At 46.0% G+C, this 26,910-nt stretch overlaps 2 protein-coding genes across 9 annotated transcripts; both read right to left on the bottom strand.

Annotated features, from left to right (window-relative positions):
* Positions 1–883: 883 nt before the first annotated feature.
* LOC100702944 (RNA-binding protein 39) lies at positions 884–15,025 on the bottom strand. 5 transcript variants are annotated; one of them, XM_019356812.2, is made up of 15 exons: positions 14,862–15,025; positions 9,899–9,957; positions 6,551–6,600; positions 5,719–5,895; positions 5,532–5,585; positions 5,333–5,450; positions 4,199–4,351; positions 3,878–4,015; positions 3,703–3,795; positions 3,390–3,594; positions 3,143–3,229; positions 2,039–2,150; positions 1,720–1,825; positions 1,400–1,478; positions 884–1,315 (listed from the first exon to the last, which is right to left on the bottom strand). In XM_019356812.2, the coding sequence occupies exons 2-15, from the start codon at positions 9,947–9,949 to the stop codon at positions 1,212–1,214; spliced, it is 1,527 nt and encodes a 508-aa protein (XP_019212357.1). In that variant the 5' UTR covers positions 9,950–9,957; positions 14,862–15,025; the 3' UTR covers positions 884–1,211. The 5 variants fall into 5 exon arrangements, with proteins under 5 accessions (XP_019212357.1, XP_019212359.1, XP_019212360.1 ...); XM_019356814.2 differs by lacking the exon at positions 6,551–6,600 and adding an exon at positions 10,100–10,140; XM_019356815.2 differs by having other exon boundaries at positions 3,730–3,795; positions 14,862–15,024.
* A 578-nt stretch (positions 15,026–15,603) lies between these two features.
* Positions 15,604–24,728, bottom strand: tsen2 (TSEN2 tRNA splicing endonuclease subunit). Of its 4 annotated transcripts, XM_005462559.4 has the most exons (13): positions 24,348–24,711; positions 19,667–19,733; positions 19,537–19,576; positions 19,194–19,454; positions 18,746–18,854; positions 18,555–18,629; positions 17,791–17,841; positions 17,559–17,703; positions 17,376–17,412; positions 17,093–17,204; positions 16,920–17,009; positions 16,334–16,428; positions 15,604–16,008 (listed from the first exon to the last, which is right to left on the bottom strand). In XM_005462559.4, exons 1-12 carry the CDS (start codon positions 24,510–24,512, stop codon positions 16,348–16,350), a joined length of 1,233 nt encoding a protein of 410 aa, XP_005462616.1. In that variant the 5' UTR covers positions 24,513–24,711; the 3' UTR covers positions 15,604–16,008; positions 16,334–16,347. The 4 variants fall into 4 exon arrangements, with proteins under 4 accessions (XP_005462616.1, XP_025762822.1, XP_005462617.1 ...); XM_025907037.1 differs by having other exon boundaries at positions 15,604–16,428; XM_005462560.3 differs by lacking the exon at positions 16,334–16,428 and having other exon boundaries at positions 24,348–24,702.
* Between the last annotated feature and the right edge of the window lie 2,182 nt (positions 24,729–26,910).

Consider the following 26,910-nt stretch of genomic DNA (forward strand, 5'->3'; position numbering starts at 1 on the left):
ATCCCAAACATGCTTGATGGGTGACGTGTCCGAGAGTGCTGGCCGTGCAAGAACTTGGAAGTTTGCAGCTTCCAGGAATTGTGTACAGATCCTTGGAATATGGACAAACTGCACATTTCAGCCTTTTAGCGTGGGCAGTCTAAGGAACACCTGTGAGGTGGGATGGGTTATCTCAGCAAAGGAGAAGTGCTCACTCACACAGATTTAGATTTGTGAACGATATCAGAGTAATGAGTCTTTTGTGTTTGTAAAAAATGTTTCAGATCTTTGAGTTCAGCTCATGAAAAATGGGAGCAAAAACAAAAGTGATGTGTTTATATTTTTGTTCAGTTTATCTGCCAAAAGAAGCTTCATTATTAGTGGAGAAGCCATGAAATTACCATTAATTTTCTATTTCCTTCCTCAGTCTCACTGAATGAAAAGATAAAAATCCTTCCATGGCAGCTCTTTTGATTTCAGGCGCTTGCAGCAGAAAGCTCGGGTTACATTAACAACAGTGCAACTCACTGAGGAAGAGGAGGGGTGGAGCTGTCCAGCTTTAAGGATTACTGCTGCGCAGTCCGGAATAATCATTCCAACTAGAGCGGACAGGTGTTAATGCTCCCTCCTGGCTGATGGAGATCATGTTTTGGACTTTGTGGAGAAGCTTAGAGAACAATGTTTTATTGAACCAGCAGGAGAGGGCGGGCCCTAAAGTCCAGTGTCCAGTGAGAGACCAGTATTAGTTATGGTGACACTGCAAACTCTGATATCTGGGTAAATAGAGACCATCATCACTGACCCACTGTAATCTGAATACTGTGACCTGCTCCTGAATGACCTGCTCTGCTCACAGCCAATCAGATCGGGCCTGTGCCCGTCAGAATGAGACGCCGCAGCTCAGTGACAGAAAATAAAATTTAATCAACAATTTTTACAAAATCAAACTCGTTTACAAAAACATTTAAACGGCAAACCAATCATGTCATCAGGCCACACCCTCGCAGCTCACAGAGCTCAATCACTGGATGGGGGGGCGCTCAGAGAATCTACAACTGGAAGAAACGATGGCGTGGGGAACCAGCCAATCGAGAGTGAGCAACAAGTTTGTATCAAACAAACGGCTGCCGACCTTTGACCTCGGGAACCACACTGAGCATGTGAGACAACCAGCAGGAAAGGGGCAGGCTCTGAATTACAGTATCCAATCAGAAGGCAGCACTGACAGCGAGTCACCGGCGTGGGGGTGGGGCCAGCAGCTGCGTCGCGGTGACAGACTCCGGGAACAGGTTGTGGTAAGTGGGCAGGGGGACGTATGCCGCGGTGATCATTTTACCTGGAAGGACAGGTGAGAGTGCGTCAGAGGTGCTCTCTGATTGGCTGACCGACGACACACAGGTCATGTGACGCGGAATCTTACCAGCAAAGAATCTCCCGTGCAGGGCGTTGACGGCAGCCATGGCGGCTGGGATCGAAGGACACTTGACGTAGACGTTTCCCTGGAAACAGCAGAGGTTAAAGGTCTTTGCAGTGAAAGTAAACAAAATCAAAAGTGAAAGAAACAAAAGTCTTTAGGAACAAACGAAGGTCAGAGCCAGGAAAATAAAAGCTTTTCCCCAACAAACTTCAAACATCCCAAAATTAAACTAACGGCTCAGGCCACAGGGGGGCGCACCGTGGCCACAGCAAGGAGCTTACGACTACTGATTGACTCGATAAGGTCAGAGGTCAGGTTCTTACCTCAGTGGACTTCTTGTCAACGTAGATGTGAACAACGCCACCATGTTTATTACACTCCTCTATGACGTCATGCTGGATGTCCAGCTCCCACCCAGGAGCCTCCTCACTGAAACACACACACACACACACACACACACACACACACACACACACACACACACACACACACACACACACACACACACACACACACACACACACACACACACACACACACACACACACACACACACACACACACACACACACAGGTCAGGTGAGGCCCACAGGTCCTCCTCCTCCTCCTCACCTGTGGACACTTGTTGGCGGAGATATTTACCTGCTGGGGTTAAACATGTTGGACAGCTGGAAGCAGTGCGTCGCCAGCGGCTGAGACGGGAGGTTCAGAGCAGGAGAGTTCATGTTCATGTTGAGAGCCGGGTTCATGGCCGCTGAAAGAATCCGACACTTCACATCAGCTAACAGGAAACAACCAGCAAACAGCAGCCAACAGGTGTGACACGAGTTTCTCGTGTTGCTCCAAATCACGTCAGTCATCTCAAGGAGCTTTATAATGTAAATAATACAGAGAAACCCCAATAATCATACGATCCCCTATGAGCACGTTACTATGAGGAAGAAAACTCCAGGCACATTTTTAGCATCTACATGGATGTTAAAATCACCCACAATAATTATTTTATCTGAGCTGAGCACTAAATCAGATAAAAAGTCTGAGAAATCAGACAGAAACTCTGTGTAAGGCCCAGGTGGACGATAGATGATAACAAGTAAGACTGGTTTCTGAGTTTTACAGCTGGGGTGGACGAGGCTAAGCATCAGGCTTTCAAATGAATTAAAAGTCTGTCTTGGTCTTTCGTTAATTAATAGGCTGGTGTGAAAAATTGCTGCCACACCGCCCCCTCGGCCTGTGCTTCGAGGTTTCTGGTAGTTAGAATGACTCGGGGGTGTTGATTCATTTAAACTAACATACTCATCCTGCTGCAACCAGGTTTCTGTAAGGCAGAGTAAATCGATTTGTTGATCAATTATTAAGTCATGTACTAACAGAGACTTGGAGGAGAGAGACCTAATATTTAATAATCCACATTTCACTGTTTTACTCTTTGGTTCAGATGTGGATACTGTATTGTTCTTTCTTTGTGATTTTTTATGTTTAAGTTGTTTGTTGCTGGTTTTTGGTTTGTTTTTTGTCTGTTTGGGAGCTGACACAGTCTCAATGGAGATGGGTTTTTGGGGGGGTAGCAGGAGGAGAGAAGCTGCAGAGAGGCGTGTAAGACTGCAACTCTGCTTCCTGGTCCCAACTCTGGATAGTCATATTTTGGGGGGGGTTTAATAAATTTGTCCATATTTCTAGAAATGAGAGCTGCTCCATCCAAAGTGGGATGGATGCCGTCTCTCCTAAAGCCCACGTTGTTGTTACCTGTCACTGCAGCCATAGCTCCGATGGCAATAGCACCACTCATCTGCAGAGCCTGCTGAGCAGCAGGAGGGATCTGCAGACCAGTACCTGGACACACACGGACACACACACGGACACACACACACACACACACACACACACACACACACACACACACACACACACACACACACACACACACACAGAAGTCAGTTCACACAAACAGTCGGGGTTATAGGTGTGATTTCAGGTGTGACCTCGGGCTCACCCTCAGCCAGGCGGGCCATGAGCTGCAGTCTCCCGGTGGTTCCCAGGTCGATGCCGGTGTGTTCCAGCTCGTCGCTGTCAAGGAGGGACGACGCCATGGAGGCGTCGGTCCGCTCGGTCACGTGACCCACTTTCATGGGTCTCCCAGCTAACTCGAAGCCATTCAGCTGCTCCAGAGCATTCTTGGCGCACTCTGCATCTGCAAACTGACATCAGAGCATATCATGTGACGCCCAACACGTCATGACAGGCTCACCTGAAGGTGACCAGGTGACCCACAGATTTACCAATCAGAGGTTGGTGGTTCTGCTCACAGTCTCTGTCACTGGAATCAAACTCACGGTGATGAAGCCGTATCCTTTGGAGCGCCCCGTCTCGCTGTCCATCATCAACTGGATGCTCTCAATCTGAGACACAAACACAGCATCAGAGGGTCACCTGAGAACAGCCGAATGTGTGTGTGTGTGTGTGTCTTCGTGTTCGTCTCACCCGTCCAAATGGCTCAAAGATCCCTCGCAGCATCTCCTCAGTGATGTTGAAGTGCAGCGAGCCGACGTACAGCCTCATCGGTCCAGATGTTCCTTTCTGCAGGTTGTTGGCTGCAGCAGCGGCTCGGTTCTTCTCTGCCTGAACACACACACACACACACACACACACACACACACACACACACACACACACACACACACACACTCAAGTTCAGGTATATTAAAGTCACCCTGCACTAAAGCTCTGCTCAGAATTCTATGTTCAAAGTTTAATCTGAACCTGTGTGTGTGTGTGTGTGTGTGTGTGTGTGTGCGCGCGTACCTGCGAGGCCTGTACGATGATGGGAACTCCCAGCAGCCTTTGCCCTGTCAGCCCAATGGCCAGAGGAACTGAACTTGCCTCCACGAACTCTATGTAGGCGATGCCCTTTGACCTACGAGAGTTCCTGTCAGAGATCATCCTGACGTCCCGAACCTAAACAGAGTAAAGCCAGTGTAATCAGAGTAAAGCCAGTGTAGTGGTAGGGATCGCCAGGACGTTCCCCCAACGGGAGCGGCCGCGCTGCTGTTCACACATCATTATCCATCGTCTGTCTAATATATATGTACACATATATGTATATGCATTATGTTTACTGTGTAACCATTCTGTATATGAAGCTCACCTATCACACATTCAGCCTGTCCCAGAGCGCCGTGTCCTTCCACTGAGGAGCTGACAGCGATCGAGTAAAAAGCTCACACAACAGAAACGTATGATATCTGTAATGGATCGATACTTTGTTTCTGTCCCCTGAGGTCAGCCCACCAAACCCTAACCCCTCAAACATGCTGAGAAACATGTGTGAACCTTTCTGTTTTATTTACAGCCTGGAGCACATTAGACACAGGCACGTCTACATCCAGCTCTTCAAAATAAAAGCTCAGAGGTGTGTTTTATTGTGGAAAGTCAAAGTCACAGTGATTTAATGGGCAGAAATGCGTGTTCATTGATGTTCATGTCATAACTCAGGACACACTGTGGACTTATTACTGACATATTATGAAAACTGGGGTACGTAGCACCTTTACCTTCCATGTCAGGACCTGCTGCTGGGTCACTAAAATTAATTTAATTAGTCATCATGGAGACCAGACACACGGTGACGACATTCAGGCGTAACCCCATTTGAAAACACTTTACACGCTGATGGTGGCGAGTGGGCGGGCTCGAGGGTCCGACTGCTCACAGGTACTATCGGCTGAGGCTCGAGCGCACGGCAGTGACATTCTGTCTCCACCGTTTTCTGTTTTTGTGACCAAATTTTCGTCACCAATCAGACGATGCCTGCAGTCAGCACTTGGCGAAAGTGGGAAGAAAAAAACTCCCTGTGACCTGCAGTCACCCCTACACGCTGAGGAGGCGCTGCAGCAGGTCCTACTGCTCAACAATAGAAACAGGAAGTCGGCTTCTCACCTTCCCCACCGCAGAGAAGAACTCCTCCAGGTCTCGGGGGCGGATGCGGGCGGCGAGCTGCATGCAGAACACCGTGCGGGCGTCTCGCTCCTCGGGCGTCAGGTTATCGATGGGCTGCCTGCAGAAAGAACGCCATCAACACCAGTTATTGATCCTGTGAGGCGGGCACAGACCCCTCCCCTCAGACCCATGCTCTCACCTGATTGGACTCTTCTCCTTCCTGAGGGGACTCTTACTCCTCGACCGCCGCCGGCTGAAACACGCACACAGGGTTCTACTGCAGATTCTACTGTTCTACTGAACACTTCATCTACAGTTTTCCAGTTAAAGGCCTTCCTCTGTTGTGTGTTAGCTTTTATTCTGAAAAACACCAGGAAGCAACTTACTGCTTGTGGTGGTCTCTGTAGCGCCCGCCGCGCTCTCGGCTGCGGCGGCGCTCTCTGCTGCGGCTGCGACTCCTCCGTCTGTCTCGGCTGCGGCTGCGTTTGCGCTCCCGACTCCGGCTCCTCTTCCTGTCTCGACTCCGGCTACGCTTCCTGTCGTGGCTGCGACTGCGTTTCTTCCTGCGAGACACACGGCAGCCAATCAGAGCACGTCCCCACGGTCACACTTTCAGTCTGAGATGGTTTGCACTTGTGCAGAGGAGGGAGAGTGGACGTATTGGTCGAAGGACGATGAAGACAGTACGACGGCGTGTCAGGGCCACGTGGAGACAACGTGGAGATGTGCTGGTGTTTCAGGACAGACTGCCTCCGGGGTCGTAAGGTCATACTTCAGTTTTAATAACAAGGAAGTGATTTCTCCTTTAGCGCACAGACGCGGCGCGGTGATCGGCGTCAGGACGCTGAAGAGACGGTGCAGATGCACGGTTACCGATGGTTACAGCCTGGTGCAGTAAATGGGATGGATGTTGCATCACAATAAGAGCTGATGAGTTTGTCTCGCTCATCTTTGTGTAGCGCCTACGGCGGCCATCTTGAAACAATAGTCATCTCCACATTTCGCCTTTTTTCTCAAAGTGATCAATTTTGTTCTTGACGTGGTGCTAACACGCCGTCGTAAGACGGAGCTGCCAGGCAGGAGGAAGAAAAGAAGAGGAGGTGAAGGAGGACATGCAGAGGGCTGATGTGGCAGAGGAGGATGCTGGGATAGGAGGAGGAGGAGGCAGACGATTCGCTGTGGATGTGCAGGCAGGTGAGCGTGCAGGCAGGTGAGTACCTCTTGGAGCGCTCGTCCTGTCCGTTGGGGCTCGAGATTTTGGCGTCCTCCTAAGCGGGGTCGACAGAGAACAGCATGAGGTGGTGTCAGGGAGTGTGGGGGGTGGGGGTGTGGGGGACAGGAGAGAATATGAACAGTTTAATGAGCGTCATTCAAACAGGAGGGGGAGGGGCTCTGTGTCTGTGTGTGTCTCTGTGTGTGTGTGTGTGTGTGTGTCTGTGTGTGTGTCAGACACACACACTCCAAAGTCCAGCTGCTCTCCAGGTGTGTGAAACTCCTGTGACGGGCCCTGAAGCAGACAGGAGGATTACAGCCTCGTTTCCACTCGCACCTTCTCTACTCCGCTCGGGTTTTAGGGTTTTCCAGCAACTGCTAGTACCCGGTACCTAAAAAAAGTACCTGGTACCTAAAAGAGTACCTGCTACCGTACTCTTTTAATACCTACTCTGCCGGGGATCCAGGAGATCTGATCTGATCTGAAAATGTGACGTAATCAGACTGCATGCCACCGATTGGCCGGTCAGCCTCATCACTCGGGAAGTAACGAGAGCGTCTCCCTCACGAAAATCAAATGCACCATTTTTTTAAACCCGAGAACGCTGCACAAACCAACCCGCCGTCCAGCTGTGAGGACGCCATCCTCCGCTGTTACGCTGATCGTGTCACACACGAATGACGCCACGAGACTTTCGGCCATGTTTCTATAGCAACACGTTGAGGTGGTACTTGTTGTAATGGAAAACAACAGAAAACGAGTTGAGTGGAGCAGGTAGTAGTGGAAAAGAGGCATTAGTCACTCAGAGCCAAGAACCAGAACCAGAGTTTAGGACACGCCCTCACCTACCTACACTACATAAATAAAATCTGATTAAACTGAATAGCTGCACACCTGTGTTGTGCGAGGTCACACCTGTGCACTTCCTGCAGAGCTGCTGCTCTAAATCGCGGCGCTTCCCTCTGGCAGAGAGCAACTTTGCTGCTCACCTGCACACAGGTAGGCCCCACCCACCCCCACGTCCTGACCACCCCCATGCTAAGCTAACTCTTCACTGTTCGACTTCATCTCCCAGAATCCTCTGCACTACCTCACCAGTGGAGGGGGAAGGGATGAGGGTGTCGGACCAGAAGCAGGTGACAGCGTAACCAAGGGAACTACAGTCATGTTACCATGGGCACCAGAGTACAGCAATGCATGATGGGGACTTTTACTACCTTCTGAGTGAGACAGATCACAGTGGCTTTCAGGGGAGCAGAGGTGAGAAATCGTTAGGCAAGTCTACAAAGAGAGATAGATGTGCATTTATTCATGTGAAGGACGCGTCATCATCAACATCATCATCAGGGTCAGCCGCGCTCTGCTGCTCACAGCGCCACAGTGGATTTCAGGCAGTGTTTGGTCACATGATCACGTATCGGCTGTGCTTCATCCTCATATTCATCATCATTTATAAACCCAACGTTAAAAAACTGACATTTTATTGGTCGACGCAAAAATGTATGAACACGGAAAATCAAAACGTAATGGCTCGACCATTACGTGACTGAAGATCAGAGAGGAGGAGCTTAAAGACAGGGGAGGGGCTTAGCTGCCCCTCCCTGAGCCTGATTCTGCCAGAGGTTTTTTCCTGTGGAAAGGTTTTTCCTTCCCACTGTCACCACGTGCGTGCAGACAGGGGGGCGTCTCTGTGTCATTGTCCTTACCTTACTGTAAACAGCACCTGTATATGACTGTTGGTGTTCTACAAATAAAGTTAAATTGAACTGAGGTGAACGCCTCCGAGCTGAGGTTTTTCATGTTGAGGAAAAGATCTCAATCTCCTCGGGATCCCTCTGGTGGCTCTGCAATAACCTGCTCCTCCTCTCGCCGCGGCGCCAAACCGATATGGACGATCCGATCAGATCAGCTTTTTAAAGTTTCGGGTTTGGTGTTCATTAAATGTCATAAACATGAGGACAGAGCTTTCTGTTACTCACTGAAGACTCACACACCGATTTTAATCTGGGAGAGCCTAAGACTCCTCCTCCATGGTTTCCTGCTGCAATACACTCTCATATCTGGCACTTGTCTTTATATATTAGAGGTTTTTCAAAATAAGAGTCCTCTCGCTGCACTCTGCGTTCCAATAGTCCCTTTTGCTCAGGAAGGTTCCTCGCTGAGAGACATGTTCGGAAGTGTCTGCATGGTGGCCATAATCAGTTCCAAACACAGAGGAAAATAGCTTCAGTGCTTCCTTTACTGCTTCCTTTAGCAGAGGAGCCACTGGACGCTCCTTAAGGAGAGGAAAAACGTCCCATAATTCACACCGACAGAGCATCCGAGCATTCATGAAAACATCACCATGATAAACAAAGCGGAGCAGATTCAAACTGCTGTTTCCATTTCATCCATAAGCTGCTGTTAAACACACAGCTGAACTCTGAACGTCACCCTGCTGGAATAAAAACTACTTCCTGGTGAGTTGTTCCTGCATGAGCTCAACATTATGATCAATAGTAACTGATCAAAGTGTGTTTGAGTATAATCAGTGTTCATTAGTAATGTCCTTTGTTACGTTACAGGCTTTAGGATCCGTGTTCAGGTCAGCTGGGATCAGTGATGATGGAGGAATTTTACTGCACTCAAGAATTCCTAAAAGGGAAAGACGCTCCACTGGATCACAGCAGGAAAATATAACAAACTGAGATTTGCTGTTTTTATCTAATATTGGACAGATTTATTAAATGATGTAAATTATTGTGACGTCACAGGGTGATCTAACAATTAGCTCTCATTTATATTCAAAGACACGGCCAGTTCACTTCAGTAAAAACTGCAGGCCCGCTAACCAAATAATCCAGCGTGAGCTCAGGTTCAAGTGTTTGTCTCTGAAAACAGCGAGGCAGTTCAGATACACGAGAGGAGGCTGAAGGAGAATCAGTCTGCTTTGGATTTAACAAATAACTCTTGTGACAGAAACCACTGAGCACTGTGCAAAGGTCTGAGGGTCTGAGGATTAGGACTCAGGTGGAGCTCGGGATTCATCCACAGGAGAGCTGCATCATTACAAACTGAAGTCTGTGTGAACAGCTGACCTGGACAATGTGCAGAAGAACAGGAACGCCATATACGGCTCTTTGACGTCAAAGAGCCTTAACCCTGAGAGCAGGTGAAGGAGGAGGAGTTACAAATGAACTTTGAGCTGACATAGTTTCGTTCAGCTTCCAGCTCGCTGTGTGACCAATTAAACTGCTTACTGACATCTGAAGGCGGCAGAACTCTGCAGGTGGGTGGAGTCAGGTGAGCAGCAGTGGGTGGAGCAGCAGAGTCCGGCTGACGGTCTCATGAGCAAAGGACAAACAGACTCTCACCTTCTTGTATGGCGCCTCCAGCATCGCCTCGATGTCCAGGTCATCTGCCATCTTGCTACCTGCGCACATACACATGAACACGCCCAGATAAAGGGTTTAATCACCTGTCACAGCTGTCCAATAGGTACAAATTAAATCTGAAACCATTACCAGCTTATCAGTATCAGTTACCATGGTGACCAAACAGGTAAACAAAAATACCTGCCGACGCATGTCTCTGACGTCCATGTTACTTGTAGCATCTACTTAAAGTGCAAACAAACATCATCTGATGACGGGATGAGCAGGTAAACGTTACACCTGGACTCCCGGAGGCTCAGTGAACCAGTGTTCCAGATCAACTGGCGTTTAGATCAACTGGCGTTGGTCGAACAGATGTGTGGCAGTCTTGCGTTTCAGGAGCTGCTACCGACAAACCAGCAAAAAAAACGCCAAATGTGTCATCTGTGACACTTGTGAGGTTATCTCAAACACACTCCGTCAGTCTTGATGCTGTTGAACAACAAAATGTTTAAAAATGTCGCGAGTTTACCTGGTGATATCCTCATGCGCGACGCGATCGCGAAAACGGCAAACAATTAACACCACGCCGGTGTTGTTCACAGGACAGGAAGAGTAAACGATCGGGAGACTCTTGCCGTCGTTATCGTTCCCCTCGCACGTTTTATTTCTCCGGTTTCAGCGTTTTTGCTTCAAAACTAAAGCGTGCAGTTTACTTTGTGTGCACTAACATGGACTCGAGTCAACCAGCGCCACCTCTGGCCGAGTGCCACAGCCTACAGCCAGATCAACTTGTGACACACATCTGCACCACGTTTGAATTCGTTTCATGCACAACACATTTGTACCTTTCAATTGTGTCTGTTTGTGCGTCATGCAAAGAAACCTTTGAAATGAATGAAATTATATCATATATTTATTGTGGCCTACATTTGTACAAAATTCAAATTATATACACAAAGTCATAGAAATCAACACTCCAATTGGTCATCATGATTTTAATATTCTCTTTTTCCACAACAATGAAATACGCCTTGGACAAATATGACACATCAATAGTTCATTAGTGTTGTCACATCACATCCTGTAAGCATCTTCTGTCTGTGTCTTTTCTCTGGAAATGAATATTTCCAGCCAATATAGACAATCCATCAACATGGCTGGAGAGTTGGTAGTTACAGTCTGTGGTTAATCTAATGAACATTTGTAAGGAGATGGCAGTTACTGTGAATGTACAGCAGTTACACAGTGATTAGTAATAAACAGAGCCAGTGAGAGTGAGTGGATTTAAGAAAGTCAGTGACTCAGGTGTGTCGATTGGTTTGTCATCTGTTTTTGAGTCTGGAGGAGACGTAGAAATCTTTTGTTTTAAATCTAAGTTAGGAAGGTTGCCGTTTTAAAACAAGCACCTTTTGTGAGAAATGCAAGAAGTACATCTGAAGAAAGCACACAGTTACATTCTGTTCATCATGTGGACAAAATTGAAAATGTTGAACATTGAAAAACTGAGAACGTTGGGCAAGTTCAAAAGAAGTTGCCCAGAAATGTGTTTGTAAGAACGAAAAACCTTTACCAAATTGTTCCTAAAATAGTTATGGAAAGTCTAACTGTTGTATGTCTGTGTTCTACATGTTTATCTAATGGAAAATAAAGTTGCTATTGTCATATTGCAGTTTCTTGACAATTCTGAGTGGATTTACACAGTACGGGTCAAAATGACCCACAACAAAATCAATGTCATTTTTTTGTTTTTCAACATAATACAAGGGTTAATTTCCAAAACGTGCATATGATCTTCAATTTGTAGCAGATCCACTATCACATAGCGGCTGGAGCAGTCTCCAATGGAGGTCAGTCCACTGCTGCCACCTGTGGCCAAATACCATAGCCTACTACTAGATTAACTTGTGACACATCTGCACCTGCTGCTATGATCACATTGAGTAGAGGCTGAGTGGCTGCACTTACCCCTGGGACATCCAAATCTACCCACAAACATGTTGAAAGATGCAATCCCAGCAATGTGGATTGTCAACACTAAAAACAATCAGTAAGCAAAGACAACAGGGATCAATTTTTTCTGTTCATTTAGCACCCACAACATTTGTAGTCGCCTTCTGCACAGGGGGAAATCCACACACACTGTGTGGTACCACTTTCCGCAGAAGGTGCATTAAATCTGCAAGATCGAATGAGATTGTCAGAGTCATTGTCTGACTGTTTATTACTAATCACCTGCTGTAAATTCACAGTGACTGTCATCTCCTTACAAATGTTTATTAGATTGACCACACTTATACAGACTACCAACTCTAAAATGTTCGTTTGCAGAGAAAAGACACAGGCAGACTACGCTAACGACATGTGATGTTACAACACTAGTGAAATATTAGTGTCATATATTTGTTCAAGATGTTTTTTCTTATGGGCAAAAATATTAAAATCATGATGACCAATTGGGCAGCACGGTGGCACGGTGGTTAGCACTGTTGCCGCACAGCAAGAAGGTCCTGAGTTCAATTCCACCATCAGGCCGGGGTCTTTCTGTGTGGAGTTTGCGTGGGTTCCCTCCGGGTACTCTGGCTTCCTCCCACCGTCCAAAGACATGCAGCTTGTGGGGATAGGTTAATTGGATAATCGAAATTGTCACTAGGTGTGAATGTGAGCGTGAATGGTTGTCTGTCCCTGTGTGTTGGCCCTGCGACAGACTGGCGACCTGCCCAGGGTGTACCCCGCCTCTCGCCCTATGACAGCTGGGATAGGCTCCAGCGCCCCCCGCGACCCTGAAAAGGATAAGCGGAAGCGAATGGATGGATGGATGGATGATGACCAATTGGAGTGTTGATTTCTATGACTTTGTGTATATAATTTGGAATTTTGTACAAATGTAGGCCACAATAAATATGTGATATAATTTCATTCTTTTCAAAGGTTTCTTTGCATGACGCACAAACAGACACAATTGAAAGGTACAAATGTGTTGTGCATGAAACGAATTCAAACGTGGTGCAGATGTGTGTCACAAGTAGGGATGGGTATCGTTTAGGTTTTATCCGATACCGGTGCCAAACCGGTACTTTTGAAACGGTGCCGGTGCTTAAACGGTGCTCAAACCGGTGCTTAAAGAATGGAGAACACAAAATTGGTCCAAAAACCTCTCATGTTCAGCTGGTTTTTTTGTAAAAAGATAACAATGTTAGCCTTTTCTGCAGCTATAGGGCATATATGGTCTCACTCTTGGCTGGAAGCAGTGCTTAAACAATGGAAAAAACACAAACTTTGTCCAAAAACCTCTCATGTTTAGCTGTTTTTTTGTAAAAAGATAACAATGTTAGCCTTTTCTGCAGCTATAGGGCATATATGGTCTCACTCTTGGCTGGAAGCAGTGCTTAAACAATGGAAAAAACACAAACTTTGTCCAAAAACCTCTCATGTTTAACTGTTTTCCACTTTTTCTTTGGTCATTTTAGCCTTTTTGGCCCGGGTGAAGGGAGTATCTGCCATCAAACAAGAAGACAGCCGCATGTAACTACGACGGTGTTTGCTAGTTCACCTTACATGCATTAATGTAATAATGTGATTAGCGTACTCAACGTTAATTACACACGAACAACATGAAGCTACTCACGCAGAGGAGAACGGCTGCTGCTGCCATCATCATCCGTCATCATTTCTGCTACGCTGACAGGGCTAGGGGCCAGGACTCTACTCTTTTGGGGGGATGTTGCTAACTCCAGGTCCGCTAACAGGGACCACACCCGCAGTAGATGTGCACGGTGTGAGGTCTCGCAGCTAGCTATCAAACACGGCAAATTTCTCGGCTTTAAAAAAAACGCTATGCGTCGCCAGGTGTTTCATCAGATTTGAGGTGTTACCTCCTTTGACAGTATCACAGTATCAGCTTAAAGCACTTGTTGCAGGGTGCTGAATTTGCACCTTTGGCTGTGAAGTACAGCCAGACTTTTGACCGCTTTGCCTTGGACATTTTTAATCTGTAGCTCTGCTCTGAAAGAACGTACGTACCTGGCCCCGCCTACTATCCTCGGAAACGTAAAATGATTGGCTAGAATTGGCTCAGGAAAAAAAAAGCACCGAAATAAAGCACCGAAATGTGCGCTGCTTTTCGGTCTGGTTACTACCGTTTATGTCAGAACCGGTGCCATCATGGCACCGGACACCGGTACCCATCCCTAGTCACAAGTTGATCTGGCTGTAGGCTGTGGCACTCGGCCAGAGGTGGCGCTGGTTGACTCGAGTCCATGTTAGTGCACACAAAGTAAACTGCACGCTTTAGTTTTGAAGCAAAAACGCTGAAACCGGAGAAATAAAACGTGCGAGGGGAACGATAACGACGGCAAGAGTCTCCCGATCGTTTACTCTTCCTGTCCTGTGAACAACACCGGCGTGGTGTTAATTGTTTGCCGTTTTCGCGATCGCGTCGCGCATGAGGATATCACCAGGTAAACTCGCGACATTTTTAAACATTTTGTTGTTCAACAGCATCAAGACTGACGGAGTGTGTTTGAGATAACCTCACAAGTGTCACAGATGACACATTTGGCGTTTTTTTTGCTGGTTTGTCGGTAGCAGCTCCTGAAACGCAAGACTGCCACACATCTGTTCGACCAACGCCAGTTGATCTAAACGCCAGTTGATCTGGAACACCGGGACTCACAGACAGGTGAACAGCACCTGGCTGTGAGCCTGACCCTCTGCTCGGTGCTAACGTTAGCCTCTCAGGTGAACACGCGCTCAGTGACCCGCCCAAGGCCGGAAAACCACCGTCAGCGAGTCCGGTGTCTGCACGGGCTCGGCCAGGAGGCTCCAGGTGAGAGTCACCCGAGTCCTCCACAGCAAGCAGCTAACTCAGCATGCTAACGGAAGCGGGCCTTCCGCCGTTTCTCCGTGCTAACGGGCTCCTCCTCGGGCTGAAGCCCGGCGGGCAGGCCGGTACCGCGCTTACCTGGATGCAGAGCGGCTCGACGGGCGTCAGCGAGCAAAACGCGTCTGTGTCCGGGTAACGGAGCCTCTCCGGTGCTCGTCCGGGGGACGCTTCTCCTAGCTATAATGGCGAACGCAAGGAGCGCGAGTGTTCTCGCGAGATCTGGATACAGCGAGATCAAAACAAAAGACCCCAAAATCAAAGAAACTGAAGCAGTTTGACTTTGGCCCCGTTAATAAACAGCCAATCAGAGGGCGACACTTTTAACTCGGGCCACGCCTCCCTGGGTCTGCCGCTCACAAACACCGCAAAAGAATTTAAAATACTAAAGTATTATAAAAATGTCTTTATTATTTCCATCTGTTTCTAGGCTACCCAATCCAAAAATATGATGACGTCAGCTCCCTTTTATTCACGCAGCACATTTCAACTGTATCCACAAGTGGAAGAACTGCAACAATCTCTCATGATCACAAAACATGTGAATGGAAATAAAAGGATGAATACCAAAAGAAAAGATTCAACCAGTGAGAGAAATGAGCTTCATGATGGAGCCACAGAGCAGAAGGAACCTGCTTTCATCATCATTATGATGAAGACTTAAAGTCACTCAGTCACACCTGTTCTCACGTGAGTTCTCAAAGAGGTTCTACCTCCTCTGATCTGCACGGTCAGAACATAAAACCCTTAAAACAAACCATCGCTGCATGGAAATGATGTGTGCTTTGGTGCAGTGATACATAAGTCACAACAAACAGGCAGATTCAGGTGTGCTCACCTTTATTAGAAACAGAAAAGTCACCTGCAACACACAGGTATGGCAGCATTTCACCAAAGCAGGTAAAAACTTGTGAACTTCATACAAACACAGGCATTCAGGTCCAATCATGTACCTGAAGGCCTGGGGTCAAAGGTCAGTGAATGACTGTTCCTCAACACCTGTCAGCTGATCACCATGTGAGGGTGAGAGGCCGGCAGAGGGCTTACATTTCTTCTTTCTTCAGTCATTAAAGTCTTTTAACGGAAAACACAGATTCTATTTGACGCCTCATGACTTGTTATGTGACATCACCATTTCATGACCTCATAAGCTTCTCACGCCAGCCAATTAGATGTCATCCTGCTCCGCTCGCTCTCTGGAGGAAACCCACCTGCTGACGATCACTTCCTGTGGAGACACAACTACATCACCAAAGTGTTTCCCCAGCAGGCAACCCTAACCCCCCATCGTTACCTTGAACCCTCCCCCCATCAATAGGAGCTTGGTACCCTGAACCCCGCCCCCATTGCTAGCAGCTCGGTCATTGAGGCAGAGCTTCTATTCATTGAGTCCCATGAGTCCTCCTCCGCTCTGCTCGGCTGATTGGCTGCTCTGCTCCGGTCTCACTCGTTATTTGCAGATGGCTAACATGGCTAATGGGTAATTGCTCCTAGTTAACATTCCTGATAACAGGTCGCTACGTCGCTGTTGCAGAAACGGGAGCTTTACTGACCCCTGACGCTCCTCCTACATGATGATGATGATGATGACGGTTCTCCCACTGACTACGTCAAGGTGAGCAGAATCAACATTTTGGGATTTCCTCACCTGCATGATTGAACATCAAGACACGACAAGAAGTTTGAACATTTTGACATCTCCTAGTCTAAAATAAGGCACGGTCATTCCAGCTCCATGTTATCCTGCTTAGAGGAGCTCCATGAGGGGTTCACGCGTTTGCCTAAAGTGTGAAAGATCCCAGTTCGATGCCTTTAGAGTCACGTCATGAAAAAATGTCCCAAACGAAACGCGCCCCCTGCTGCTGCGTGCAGAAGCCATCATCTCTGCATGAGTCACAGATCATAATAATCCTCCTTTATCTGATCCTGTTTTAGCTGTTGGGAGCTGTTTTAGCCCCCCCCTCCCTTATGGCAGCTTTCTTATGATTTGCTGCCCCTCACAATTCACAGGTCTGAACAGCAGGTGGGCGGAGCTCTGTGCCTGAGATGACAACATAAGGTTATCCCCACTTTGCAATATCAGAAAGTTTCAAGGTCAAAGTCAGAGTATTATCGATAGTTTTCGTTCTGGTTTCTTACCTGGACCTTCAGCCTGCTCAGACACACAGGTGAGTCCAACTCAGCCTCTGATAGGTCGGCTGGATAGATGACGTAGCACAGCATCAGCTCCTGTAAGACATACACAGGCGGTTCTCAGTGGAAACCAAGAGCAAAGAGTTTGGTCCACACGGGATCGCTCTGATGGCGTGTACCTTCGACACGTTGGCGGTAATCCTGCTGAGAGCTGCCAGAGAACGCCACGAAAACGGGCGCAAAGGCGAGGCCCTGAATGCATCGTCAGCCCGTTCAATTACCACCGAGTAGCTACGGGAAGAGGATGGAGACAAAGGTATGGACCCTTAGAATAATCACAGAGGTCAAAGGTCACAAGTTGTAAACAGAAAATATCTGAAATGCTTTGTAAGCAAAGACGCTTCCCAAAGACACGCCCTCCACAGAATCACCACTCTGTGTGTGAGTGTGTGTGTGTGCTACCTGGCGTGGTAGAAAGGTGGTCCTTTCCTGTACAACACTGAAAACAAACACAGCATGATCAGATATCACACCCGCCCAGTCATACTTTAGACTCCGCCCATGAGTTTAGGCTCCACCTCTGGGGTTTATTCACGTGACTGACTTATAGCAACCCCCGCCCAAGTGTTTGTGTGTTTGTCTTACTGAGGTCTACGCCATACTTGGTTCCGCCCCCTCCTTTAGGGACCCACCCCTTACTGCGGAAGTGATGATAGGCTGCATAGGAGCTGACGAAATCAGGACGCAGGGACCGAAACGTCCTCCATAGCTGCACGATGGACAGGGGCTTCTGACCAATCAGAGGGTAGTAGAGCAATGAGGTCAGAGTGGGAGGAGCTTTAAGTGAAAAACATGAGGCGGAGAGAGAGACAGTTACCTGCTGCAGGTAGACGGACAGGCAGCCCAGACTGTAGACCAGGAAGAAGGCCTGAGGGCGACACAGACAAGGAACCTGAACCTGTTGTGACCCCACCTGCAGCTCTGAACACCTCAATGACATCACAGCTTGTTCCGGTCGGAGCAGGAGCTCACCGCTGTCAAACCTGACTGAACTGAGGATCGTTGGTAATGTAGGACCTGCTGTGTGTGTGACACTCCTGGAAGTAACTGTGAAACCTGCTCAGTGCAGCTGAAAGTCTGAAACCACATGACCTCCAGACAACATCACCATTATCTACCTGTGGGTGTGGATGATGTCATCGTGGGGGTGTCTAAATTCTTTCATCTGTAATAAAATGATCAGCGTTGCTGCTCTACCAGGTGTAACAATGAAGTTTAACATCCAGGCATCCATGAAAACAGGATTTATGAAGTTTAACAGATTTTGAAGTTAGCAGGAAGTTAGCTCACTAGTTCCACCTAAACATGATATAGCATGTTCTGACTGAGAGATTTAAACGTACAGCTCTGCTATCACTTCCAACATAAATGAAGACAGAAAACTAAACAGCAGTGACGTTTGTAGGGTTACTGAAGTTGGGCCAGCTGGTATATAATGATGTGCTACGTGGTGGCTAGCGACACAGCTATGTTAGCATGATATAAAAACAAGAAGAAAAACCATTTTTGCTCAGCTGGAAATCCCCCCCCCCCACCCACACACATGTCAAAGATGACCACATGAGGAAAACGGTGCATTACCTCCTCCAGACTGAGCTGCAGGTACTCTGAGAGAAAGAACGGGGTCCGCCTCACCTCCCTGACCCCGCCTCCAGCCTGCGCGTACACACACAGTGATCAGATGTTAACACCAGCTTCCTGTGATCATTAGAACATGAAACGAGGACTTTTTTTCTCAGCACATCTGCTCAGCCTCCACCATGAAGACCCACCTCACTGTCAGAGACCACCAAGAGGAAACCGGGACCAGGAACCAGAGGAGCAGGATCAGGATCCGAGTCAGGACTACAGTCTGAGCTGGAGTCGGAGTCCTGGTCTGAGCTGGAGGTGTTCACAGAGAACTGGTTCACACAAACTGAACTGCATCATTTGCATAAACCTGGACCACCTGACCAGGCTGAGAGCCATAACACGAGGAGAAACCACACAGACCCATTTATGAACTTTGCCCTGAATGCCATCGTCTGAGCCGTGAGCCTACACAGATGTTTAGAGTGAAATTACTGGTGATAATCAGGCCAAATTCAGCCGAAGAAGCAACAACACAGTGACAGAGTTTTAGGTTTTATTTGTCCCCTCATGTTTTTCAGGTAAATGAAGAAGAATCTAAAATTGACTGATTTTTAAATGGACCCTGGGTGCAGTGAAATAAAACACTACCTGCAACTTCTCTTGGCCTCCGTTTCGACCTCTGACCCCCGTCTTGACCTCTTCTTCTGGGGGCTGACTCCTCCTTCTTGTTCCAGGTTCTTCTCCCCCCTTTCACCGTTCTCCTCTGCCTCCTCCCCCCCTCCCATCTGGTTCCTCACATCGTCCATTTGTATTGGCTGAGAAAGCCTGAGCAAGGCTTGATGAACAGCCTCTTCATCCCATCCCTGAGCAGACAGAGCTGACCCCGCCAACTTGAGCAGCTCCTCATACCTGTGAGGTAAAAGGTGACATCACTGTGTGAGCAAAACGACAACAGGAAGTGGTGTGATTAAGAATATAGACAGGACCTAACCTGGCCTGTGAGACCACAGGGAGAAACACGCCGTCGTGTTCTGTAACAGAAACAGAGACCAGCTGACTCCAGACAGCAACCCTAATTGGAGGAGGCCGGAGATTATGTCATTGTGCAGGTGTAAACTCACGCTCCCATTGGTCGGAGATGCCGTGCTCCGGTCTGGATCTGGACAGAACGCCTTTACCAAAGTAACCCTGAAACAAGTACAGGTGTTCAGCTGTCAGCACTTGGCTGCACTAAGGTGGATACAGGCAGAGCAGTGGGCGGGACTAAGCCTCTTTCCGATTTGATTGGCTGAGCTGTGAGCACACATGAATGATTGTCATCTCTAAAACCTGACCCCTGTTTCAGTGCAGGGGGTCGATGTGGAGGACTATAAATCCCTCAGAGTACACACTGATAGTAAACTGGACTGGGTTATAAACACCTCTCTGATCTACAGGAAGGGCCAGCGTCTCTGAGGTCCTGTGCTCAGGATTTTCTATGAGTCTCTTGTGGTCAGTGGTATACTCTGTGCTGTTGCATGCTGGGACAGCAGGTTGAGGGTCGCAGATGCCAACAGACTGAATAAACTGATCACAAGGCCAGTAATGCTGTGGGGATGGAGCTGGACTCCCTTAGGGTGGTGTTGGAGAGGCGGATGTTGTCCAAGATAAAGACAATGTTGGATAATACCTCCCACCCACTCCATGACGTGCTGGCCAGTCACAGGAACACGCTCAGTGGGAGACTGAGATTACCCATAATGCACCACTGAATGACACAGGAAGTCATTCCTGCCTGTGGCCATCTCTGTACAACTCCATCTAAGGCTGTGTCCCAATTAAGAGACCGCACGCTTGAATTACGCATTTTGAGTGCGATTATGTCACCGCCACGCGACGACGGCTGTCCCAATTCGAAGTGTACTTCAAATGCATACTCCAAATGCACCGTCGATTTCCCCAAATATCAAGCGTGGTCCGGTGCACGCTTCGTGGTCCCATATATCCCACAATCCATAGCGCGGCGGTGGGTGTGGATAATTTTGCCGCAAAATACGGCAGAAGGGAGCGGACGAAGAGTGAACTGTCAAAAGTAAGTACTGAATATGATGTCACTTATTTATGTGCGAATGTTTAAGAACATTAAAACATTACTGTTGGCCACATGTCGGCAAAGTTATGTGACATTAGTGATGTTTGTACTTTCAGTGTTAACTTGGTTTTAAAGCCTTTACTTTAAAATATATATATAGTCGACCTTAATCTTACAGAGAATGTGATGATTTTATGGATAATTAAAGTCAGTCATATATCCACAAACACAACAAGCTGAAAGTCAGTGATGCTGCTCGGTTTGCAGTCCTGAATATGACGGCACAAGCAGGATTCACTGCACTGTTAATGTTAGCTATGTTATATTGCTGCCTCTGTTCGGTGGTGTCGAGCCAAACGGACTTTAACGTGTGTTTGAACGAGCTGACGGTTCACTCGTTAAGCTGAAAGAAAGATGCTTTAATCACAGGAGTCACACATGTGCCCACTGGACCATCTGGGAACTCTTCTTGTTTAGCACTCGTAATAACACAAACACTAAATCCTCCTTCTCTTGTGCTGTTTTGTAGCAGTGTATACACCTGAGACTGTCACCTGTCTGTCTGTCCTGCACTCTCTCTCTGTTTCTTTCTCTCTGATTGTGGAATAAAAGTATGAACATGTATTTATAAGTTACACTTGTGTTTGAATCCTGCAGCTTATCACACATTTGATTTCCATGTGTGACAACTGCAAGTGTCCAGAGTGAGGACAGACTGAGGGACCCACTGCTGCACATCATCTGTGAGGCTTTGCACCCCTGATGATCCACCAGGACAAACTCAGGAGTGTGTGAGGAAGAGGAGGAGGAAGAGCCAGCAGCAGCTGACAGATGGAGAGAATAGACAGACTGTTCCCTGTTTGTGAAGGACTGCTAGGAAAGTTTAACATAACTAATTGTCTGTCCTGAATCAGTCTTATTAGGTAATGTTCAAATAATGTTATCATTCCAGTGTTTTCAGTGTGGGAGAAAGTACTCAGGGCCTTCAAGTTACACACTATGAAAGGCAGCAACAAGTTTAATATTCAGAAACCTAAAGTATGTATCAGCAGCAGAATGGAGCTAAAAATAAATGTTTGTTTCAGTTCTATGAAGCTTTGAGTATTTTGGATTAGTAGCACTGCTGTGTTTGTTGCGTCATATTGCTGTAATTGTTTATATGCTTTATATATTCTGAGCTAAGTTGATCTATAGTGTTACATCATATTCTATAAGGATGTTATGTGTTTGTAGACTTTCTGCCCAGTTTGACCCATTTAGCAGAAGTCAGCCTGTTTAAGGCTCTGATATCTATTCTGTATGACTTAAAGCAGTTATGACATGGTCTGATTTTCTCACCCAATAAAGGAATATTTAATATATCAGTCTACTCTTCATTTTATCAGACACAGTTATCACAGCTCGTACATTTTGTTTTTCCACATATATGTAAGCACTGAGCTAAATTTAGTAATGTCAACATATTAAACGAACAATGTTTGTCTCTTATATATAATACATCTGTATATACACTGTCAGAGATACTTGTCTTTGAGTGAAGATTTAAGGAATAGGTAATATAAATAACAGCAACTTGAATCTTTGACCCAGAGTTCAAGCTCACTGCTGTAATATATCCTGTAAAAAAATATATTAAAAAAATAATATATGTATATATATATATATATATATATATGTATATATATATATATATATATATATATATATATATATATATATATATATACATATCATAATAATCTGACAATACATATAATATTGGCCATATTATATTTACATTACCACAGTGAGATGATTTTAGTCTCATGAACAACATTAGCTAATTGTTATTTACTAACTAATCTTGAAATGACTGTTCAGTACAGAAATGAAGCCCAACAATCATGTTTCACAGTCCTGTGGTCTCAGCCTCAGATACTCAACTAATCAAAGTGATGTCATGACAAAAATGATTGACCAACAAAACATTTTTTCTCCTTCATTTATGTCACACAAAGCTGTATGTAACGTTTCTCGCGGTTAGTATCATGGTTGCTAGGCAACCTGAACAGCGCTACGAAGGCTAGACCGTCCCATTTCACAAGCCTCTCACTTCCGCACTTCTTGTACTTATATTACGCACCGTACGTAGTACGTGTAGTGCGCGTACTTCAAGCGTGCGGTCTCTTAATTGGGACACAGCCTAATATACAGCACACGGTGGAGTAGTTACAGCGTTTGTACGTCCTCCACAGTGAAAACGACAAAGTTTTACAGGTTAGAGTGAAAAATGTCTATCATGTATATTTAATCTCTGTAATAATCTGGACATTTATCATTGAGCTATTTGTTTATATAGTGCTATTTCATATTTTTTGTAACTTTGTAATATATTGTATTTAATTTATATATTTAATTTAGTTCAGTCTGTTACTCTTCTTACTCTTATTAATAAAGGATTCTGATTTAGTCATAAGTGTATCAGCAAATTGCTCAGTGAGGTCAGAGCACCGGTTTGACAGCTGTCGCCCCCTGGAGGCCGTCTGAAAGACTGCAGCTTTACCTGAAGCTCCGCCTTCTTTATACTGTCACACTGGCACCCTGGGATGTAGAGTCCAATTAGATTATCAATAATCCAGATCAGTAAGGGTGCCAGCGCCGTGCTGGCAGCCATCTGTAGCCGTGGATATAAGTACAGGTGAGTGTAAGGAGGTCGTGGCACCTTTATGGACACTAGTATTTAAATCCAGCATTAAAGTGCAGGACGCTGCGGCAGGACTCTCCTGTTTATTTCCTTCTTCCTCTTGTCTGAATGTTGAACACTGACGTCCTAACGGCTTTATGATTGGAGGACAGTGTGAGCGTCAGGGTAGTTATCAAAGTGAGCAATGGGGTTTTACTGCAGGATTCTAACCCTAACGGCTAACACAAGATGTGACGTCAAATTGTGCGCTCGACACCAGGACCGGCGACTTGGTGAAACTCTGTTGTTAGTGATCTGACCCTCTACCACTGGATCCTGCTGTTTCCCCTATCTAAAGAAGAAAAACACCCGTGACAAACCAACTCTGTTTCAGAAAGACAGAACTTGTGTCCCAGTGGCCAGTGCTCACTGGAATAACTAATTATACTGGGACCTGGAGTGGAAGAAAATTTGGACCTTATCATCGAAACTCCAGTTAACCAACAAAGTAAAGAAAATATCTTTGAAAATCATTCATCGTTTTGACCCCACCAGAACTTTTCTTGTACGATATAAAAAAAGACTGATGTTAACTGTTCATTTTGTTTCCTGTCAGAATGAAGAGATTGCTCACGTGTCTTTGTCCTGTTTATCTACTTTATCTTTCCTGGTGGGATTTCTGTGCCTTTGTTGTTTCGTTGATCTATTCTGACCGCTCTCTCTGTTATGGAAAAATAATGTTTGGCTTTTTTGACCCTGGAAATAAAGCAAACGAAGTTTATTTGATTAATTTACTAATCTTACTGGCTAAATCTCAATCCAAATTTTCTAATGCAAACCAGGCAATATGTTACAACATTCCCATAAAGCTGCTTGTTTGATATGTTGTTTCAGCCCCAGTCTGTGTCTAACGGCCGCTACACGAACCCCGTGACCGTCTGTGCCCGTGTAATTCTACTAATAAAGTTAAAAAAAAGAAAAAGAAAAAAAAGGCTGTTCTGATTCTCACGCGCGGCTGTTAGCTCTGTAGAAGATGGGAGGGGCTCGGGTGAGGTGGGTGTGGTCAGACCTGGTCGTGGATCTTCTGGCTGTGTTCCGGATCACAGACCAGCACGTGCTCATTGAGGAGCTCCGCCCGGAAGTGACTCCTCTCGCGCGGGCTGAGCGGCAGCGGAGCCTCGAGCTCCTCCGTGACCCGGAGGCGGCGCCGGGGAGCCCGGAAGTCCGCGTGCATGCTCCCTGGTGTCGAACCGGGCTGGCACTGCGGGTCTGGCACTGCTAGCTGTTAGCCTCCGCGCGGTTCGTTTTGCTGTGGCGTCACCGAATCTGTGTCCGACTGGAACTGTCGATCTTCTCCGTGTAGTTCCACCTCCAGTTCTTCTTCTTCTTTTCCCGTAACCCGTTACCGCCCCCTGCGGGCTCCTGTGTGTCATCCTAAATCTGACGAACACTTCCTGTCAGGCTAAAAACGGAAGCTGTGCCTTCGGTAATGAATTCATCCATTCACGCTGCCAGCACCACCTGTGTGGATGCACTCCATCCATCTGCCACTAAAAGCCTCTGAAACAGGGGCGGATCTACGGGGTGGCATGAGGTAGCACCCTAAAATAATCTCTTGCCACCCCTACTGCCTCCTTGGCTTTGCATGTGATAATGTTGTTTATTAAAATAAGTTAGCATTAACACTTTAAGCCTAGCTACAAGTTCACACTAAATATAAATTGTAACACATATTATATTGTATAGTGTCACCCCCGCCCACATCTGTGCCGGAGCACATTTTGAGCAACACCATGGGCATTTCAGATTTCAAACAGGTGGTGTGATGATGAAGGTGAGCGCTATTAACCCTGTGTGTGCTGCGCCTCCAAATCACATGACTGATTTAAGCCGATATAGCTACAAGCTGCAGCCACGCTGAGTCGCTGTTTCAGCTTGTGTTGAAAGTTCAGACTCCAAACTATATATTTGTAAATTTTATTGACAGGCTACTAAAACCAGAGTTATGATTAAAAAAATTATATACACGATGCTTTTTTTTTAATCATAAAAATGCGTTTTCTAAGGACAGCACAAAAAATAAAAGGAAAAAAAAGCCACCAATGTACCAAAAAAATAAAAATAAAAATATGGCAACACGTGGGATTGGTTCATTTAGGAGGAGGGGGAAGTGTTGGAGCAACGGTGGTGAGAGAGAGAGAGGGATATGGACAGCGAGTCTTAAGTTGTGAGAGATTTGTGACGTTTCTCGTGTTTGGAGTGTGTAGTTAGTGTGTTGTGTAGTCATTTGTTTTGTTTTGTGTGTCAGTGAGGGCACTAATGAACGTCACAAAGGCAGACTGCAGTGTAAACGCTGGCTCCAGGACGAGTGATCCACTTCCTGTTGTTAGACCTGCAGGTTTATCCCTGTGGGGTTCTCCTCTGTCTTGTGGTGGACAAACTATTTTTTGCACTGTGGGGCATCTTATTGTGTCACCTGATTGTTCTTTAATTTTAGTTTTAGTAGTATTCTTAAAAGGTTATACAAAAATCACCAGATGCATTGGCTGCATTTTTAGGTCAAAAGTTGTGTATAACTTTATTGTTTATCAAATTTTTGCACGAGTTTTTAAAATAAAATGAACTTTTTCCTACTTGGTTTTTATGTTCTTGTGTGATTTCAGATGAGTTGTATTAATACAGCATGCCAATGAAAAACTAACTGTGAATTCAGACCTTGTGCTGAAAAGAAAAAGGAAATAAAATAAGGCGAGAAAAAATGAATAGTAATAAATATAAAATCAAACATAGTTAAAAATGAGCTGTTGTATCCTGGAGCCCAGCGGGTTAACCCAACGAATCCTGAAAAATTAGGTTTAAATTTTTGGTGAAAAATGTTTCATGACGTGCACATTTCTGACATTTTGTGTAAAATTAACTTGATTATTTGTAATAAAAAGAGTGAAACTGAAGTTAGACTTGTGTTTGTAGCTGAACCATGTTTTGTAGCTTTCTGGATTTTATACTTATTGGGCTGCAAACATATTTATTAAACAGGCTATACAGTACATATATGATGCATATTAGAGAATGTAACACCTACATATGTGTAAATGGCTTTGGTTTCCACGCCAGCCTAGCCGTGCCCCTGCTCTGATAGCATTTTGATTGGTCTGCACTGAATCACAGAAACACCTGAGACCTCAAAGTGTGAAAATCATTCATAGTAAATGTGAGAGCTCAGAGTCAAAGCAGCAAAACTCATTTGTTACTTCAGGAGTTTGAACAACGATACAAATAAAACTTTTTCTGAATAAATACCTGAATATGTGTTGTGTATGTAACACAGCCGTGGTTACCAAAACAAAGTTTTACTTCTGCTTCAGCCGAGAGTCGAACACAGGTCAGTCACAGGCAGTGTTGGTCAAGTTACTTGAAAATAGAAATTAGTTACTATTTACTGATTACTTCTCCAAGAAAGTAATCCCTTTACTTTGCTGATTACTTATTTTCAAAAGTAATTAGTTACTTTATTACTTAGTTACTTTTTAAAAACATGATACAAACCTGAATATGTAATAAAGCAACAGACCTTTCAGCCCAATTCTATTTTTCTGCATAATCCATCATATACAATGGAATCAAATGAAAAA

This window comes from Oreochromis niloticus, linkage group LG5 (assembly GCF_001858045.2).
Source record: "Oreochromis niloticus isolate F11D_XX linkage group LG5, O_niloticus_UMD_NMBU, whole genome shotgun sequence".
NCBI classification, from domain to species: Eukaryota; Metazoa; Chordata; class Actinopteri; order Cichliformes; family Cichlidae; genus Oreochromis; species Oreochromis niloticus.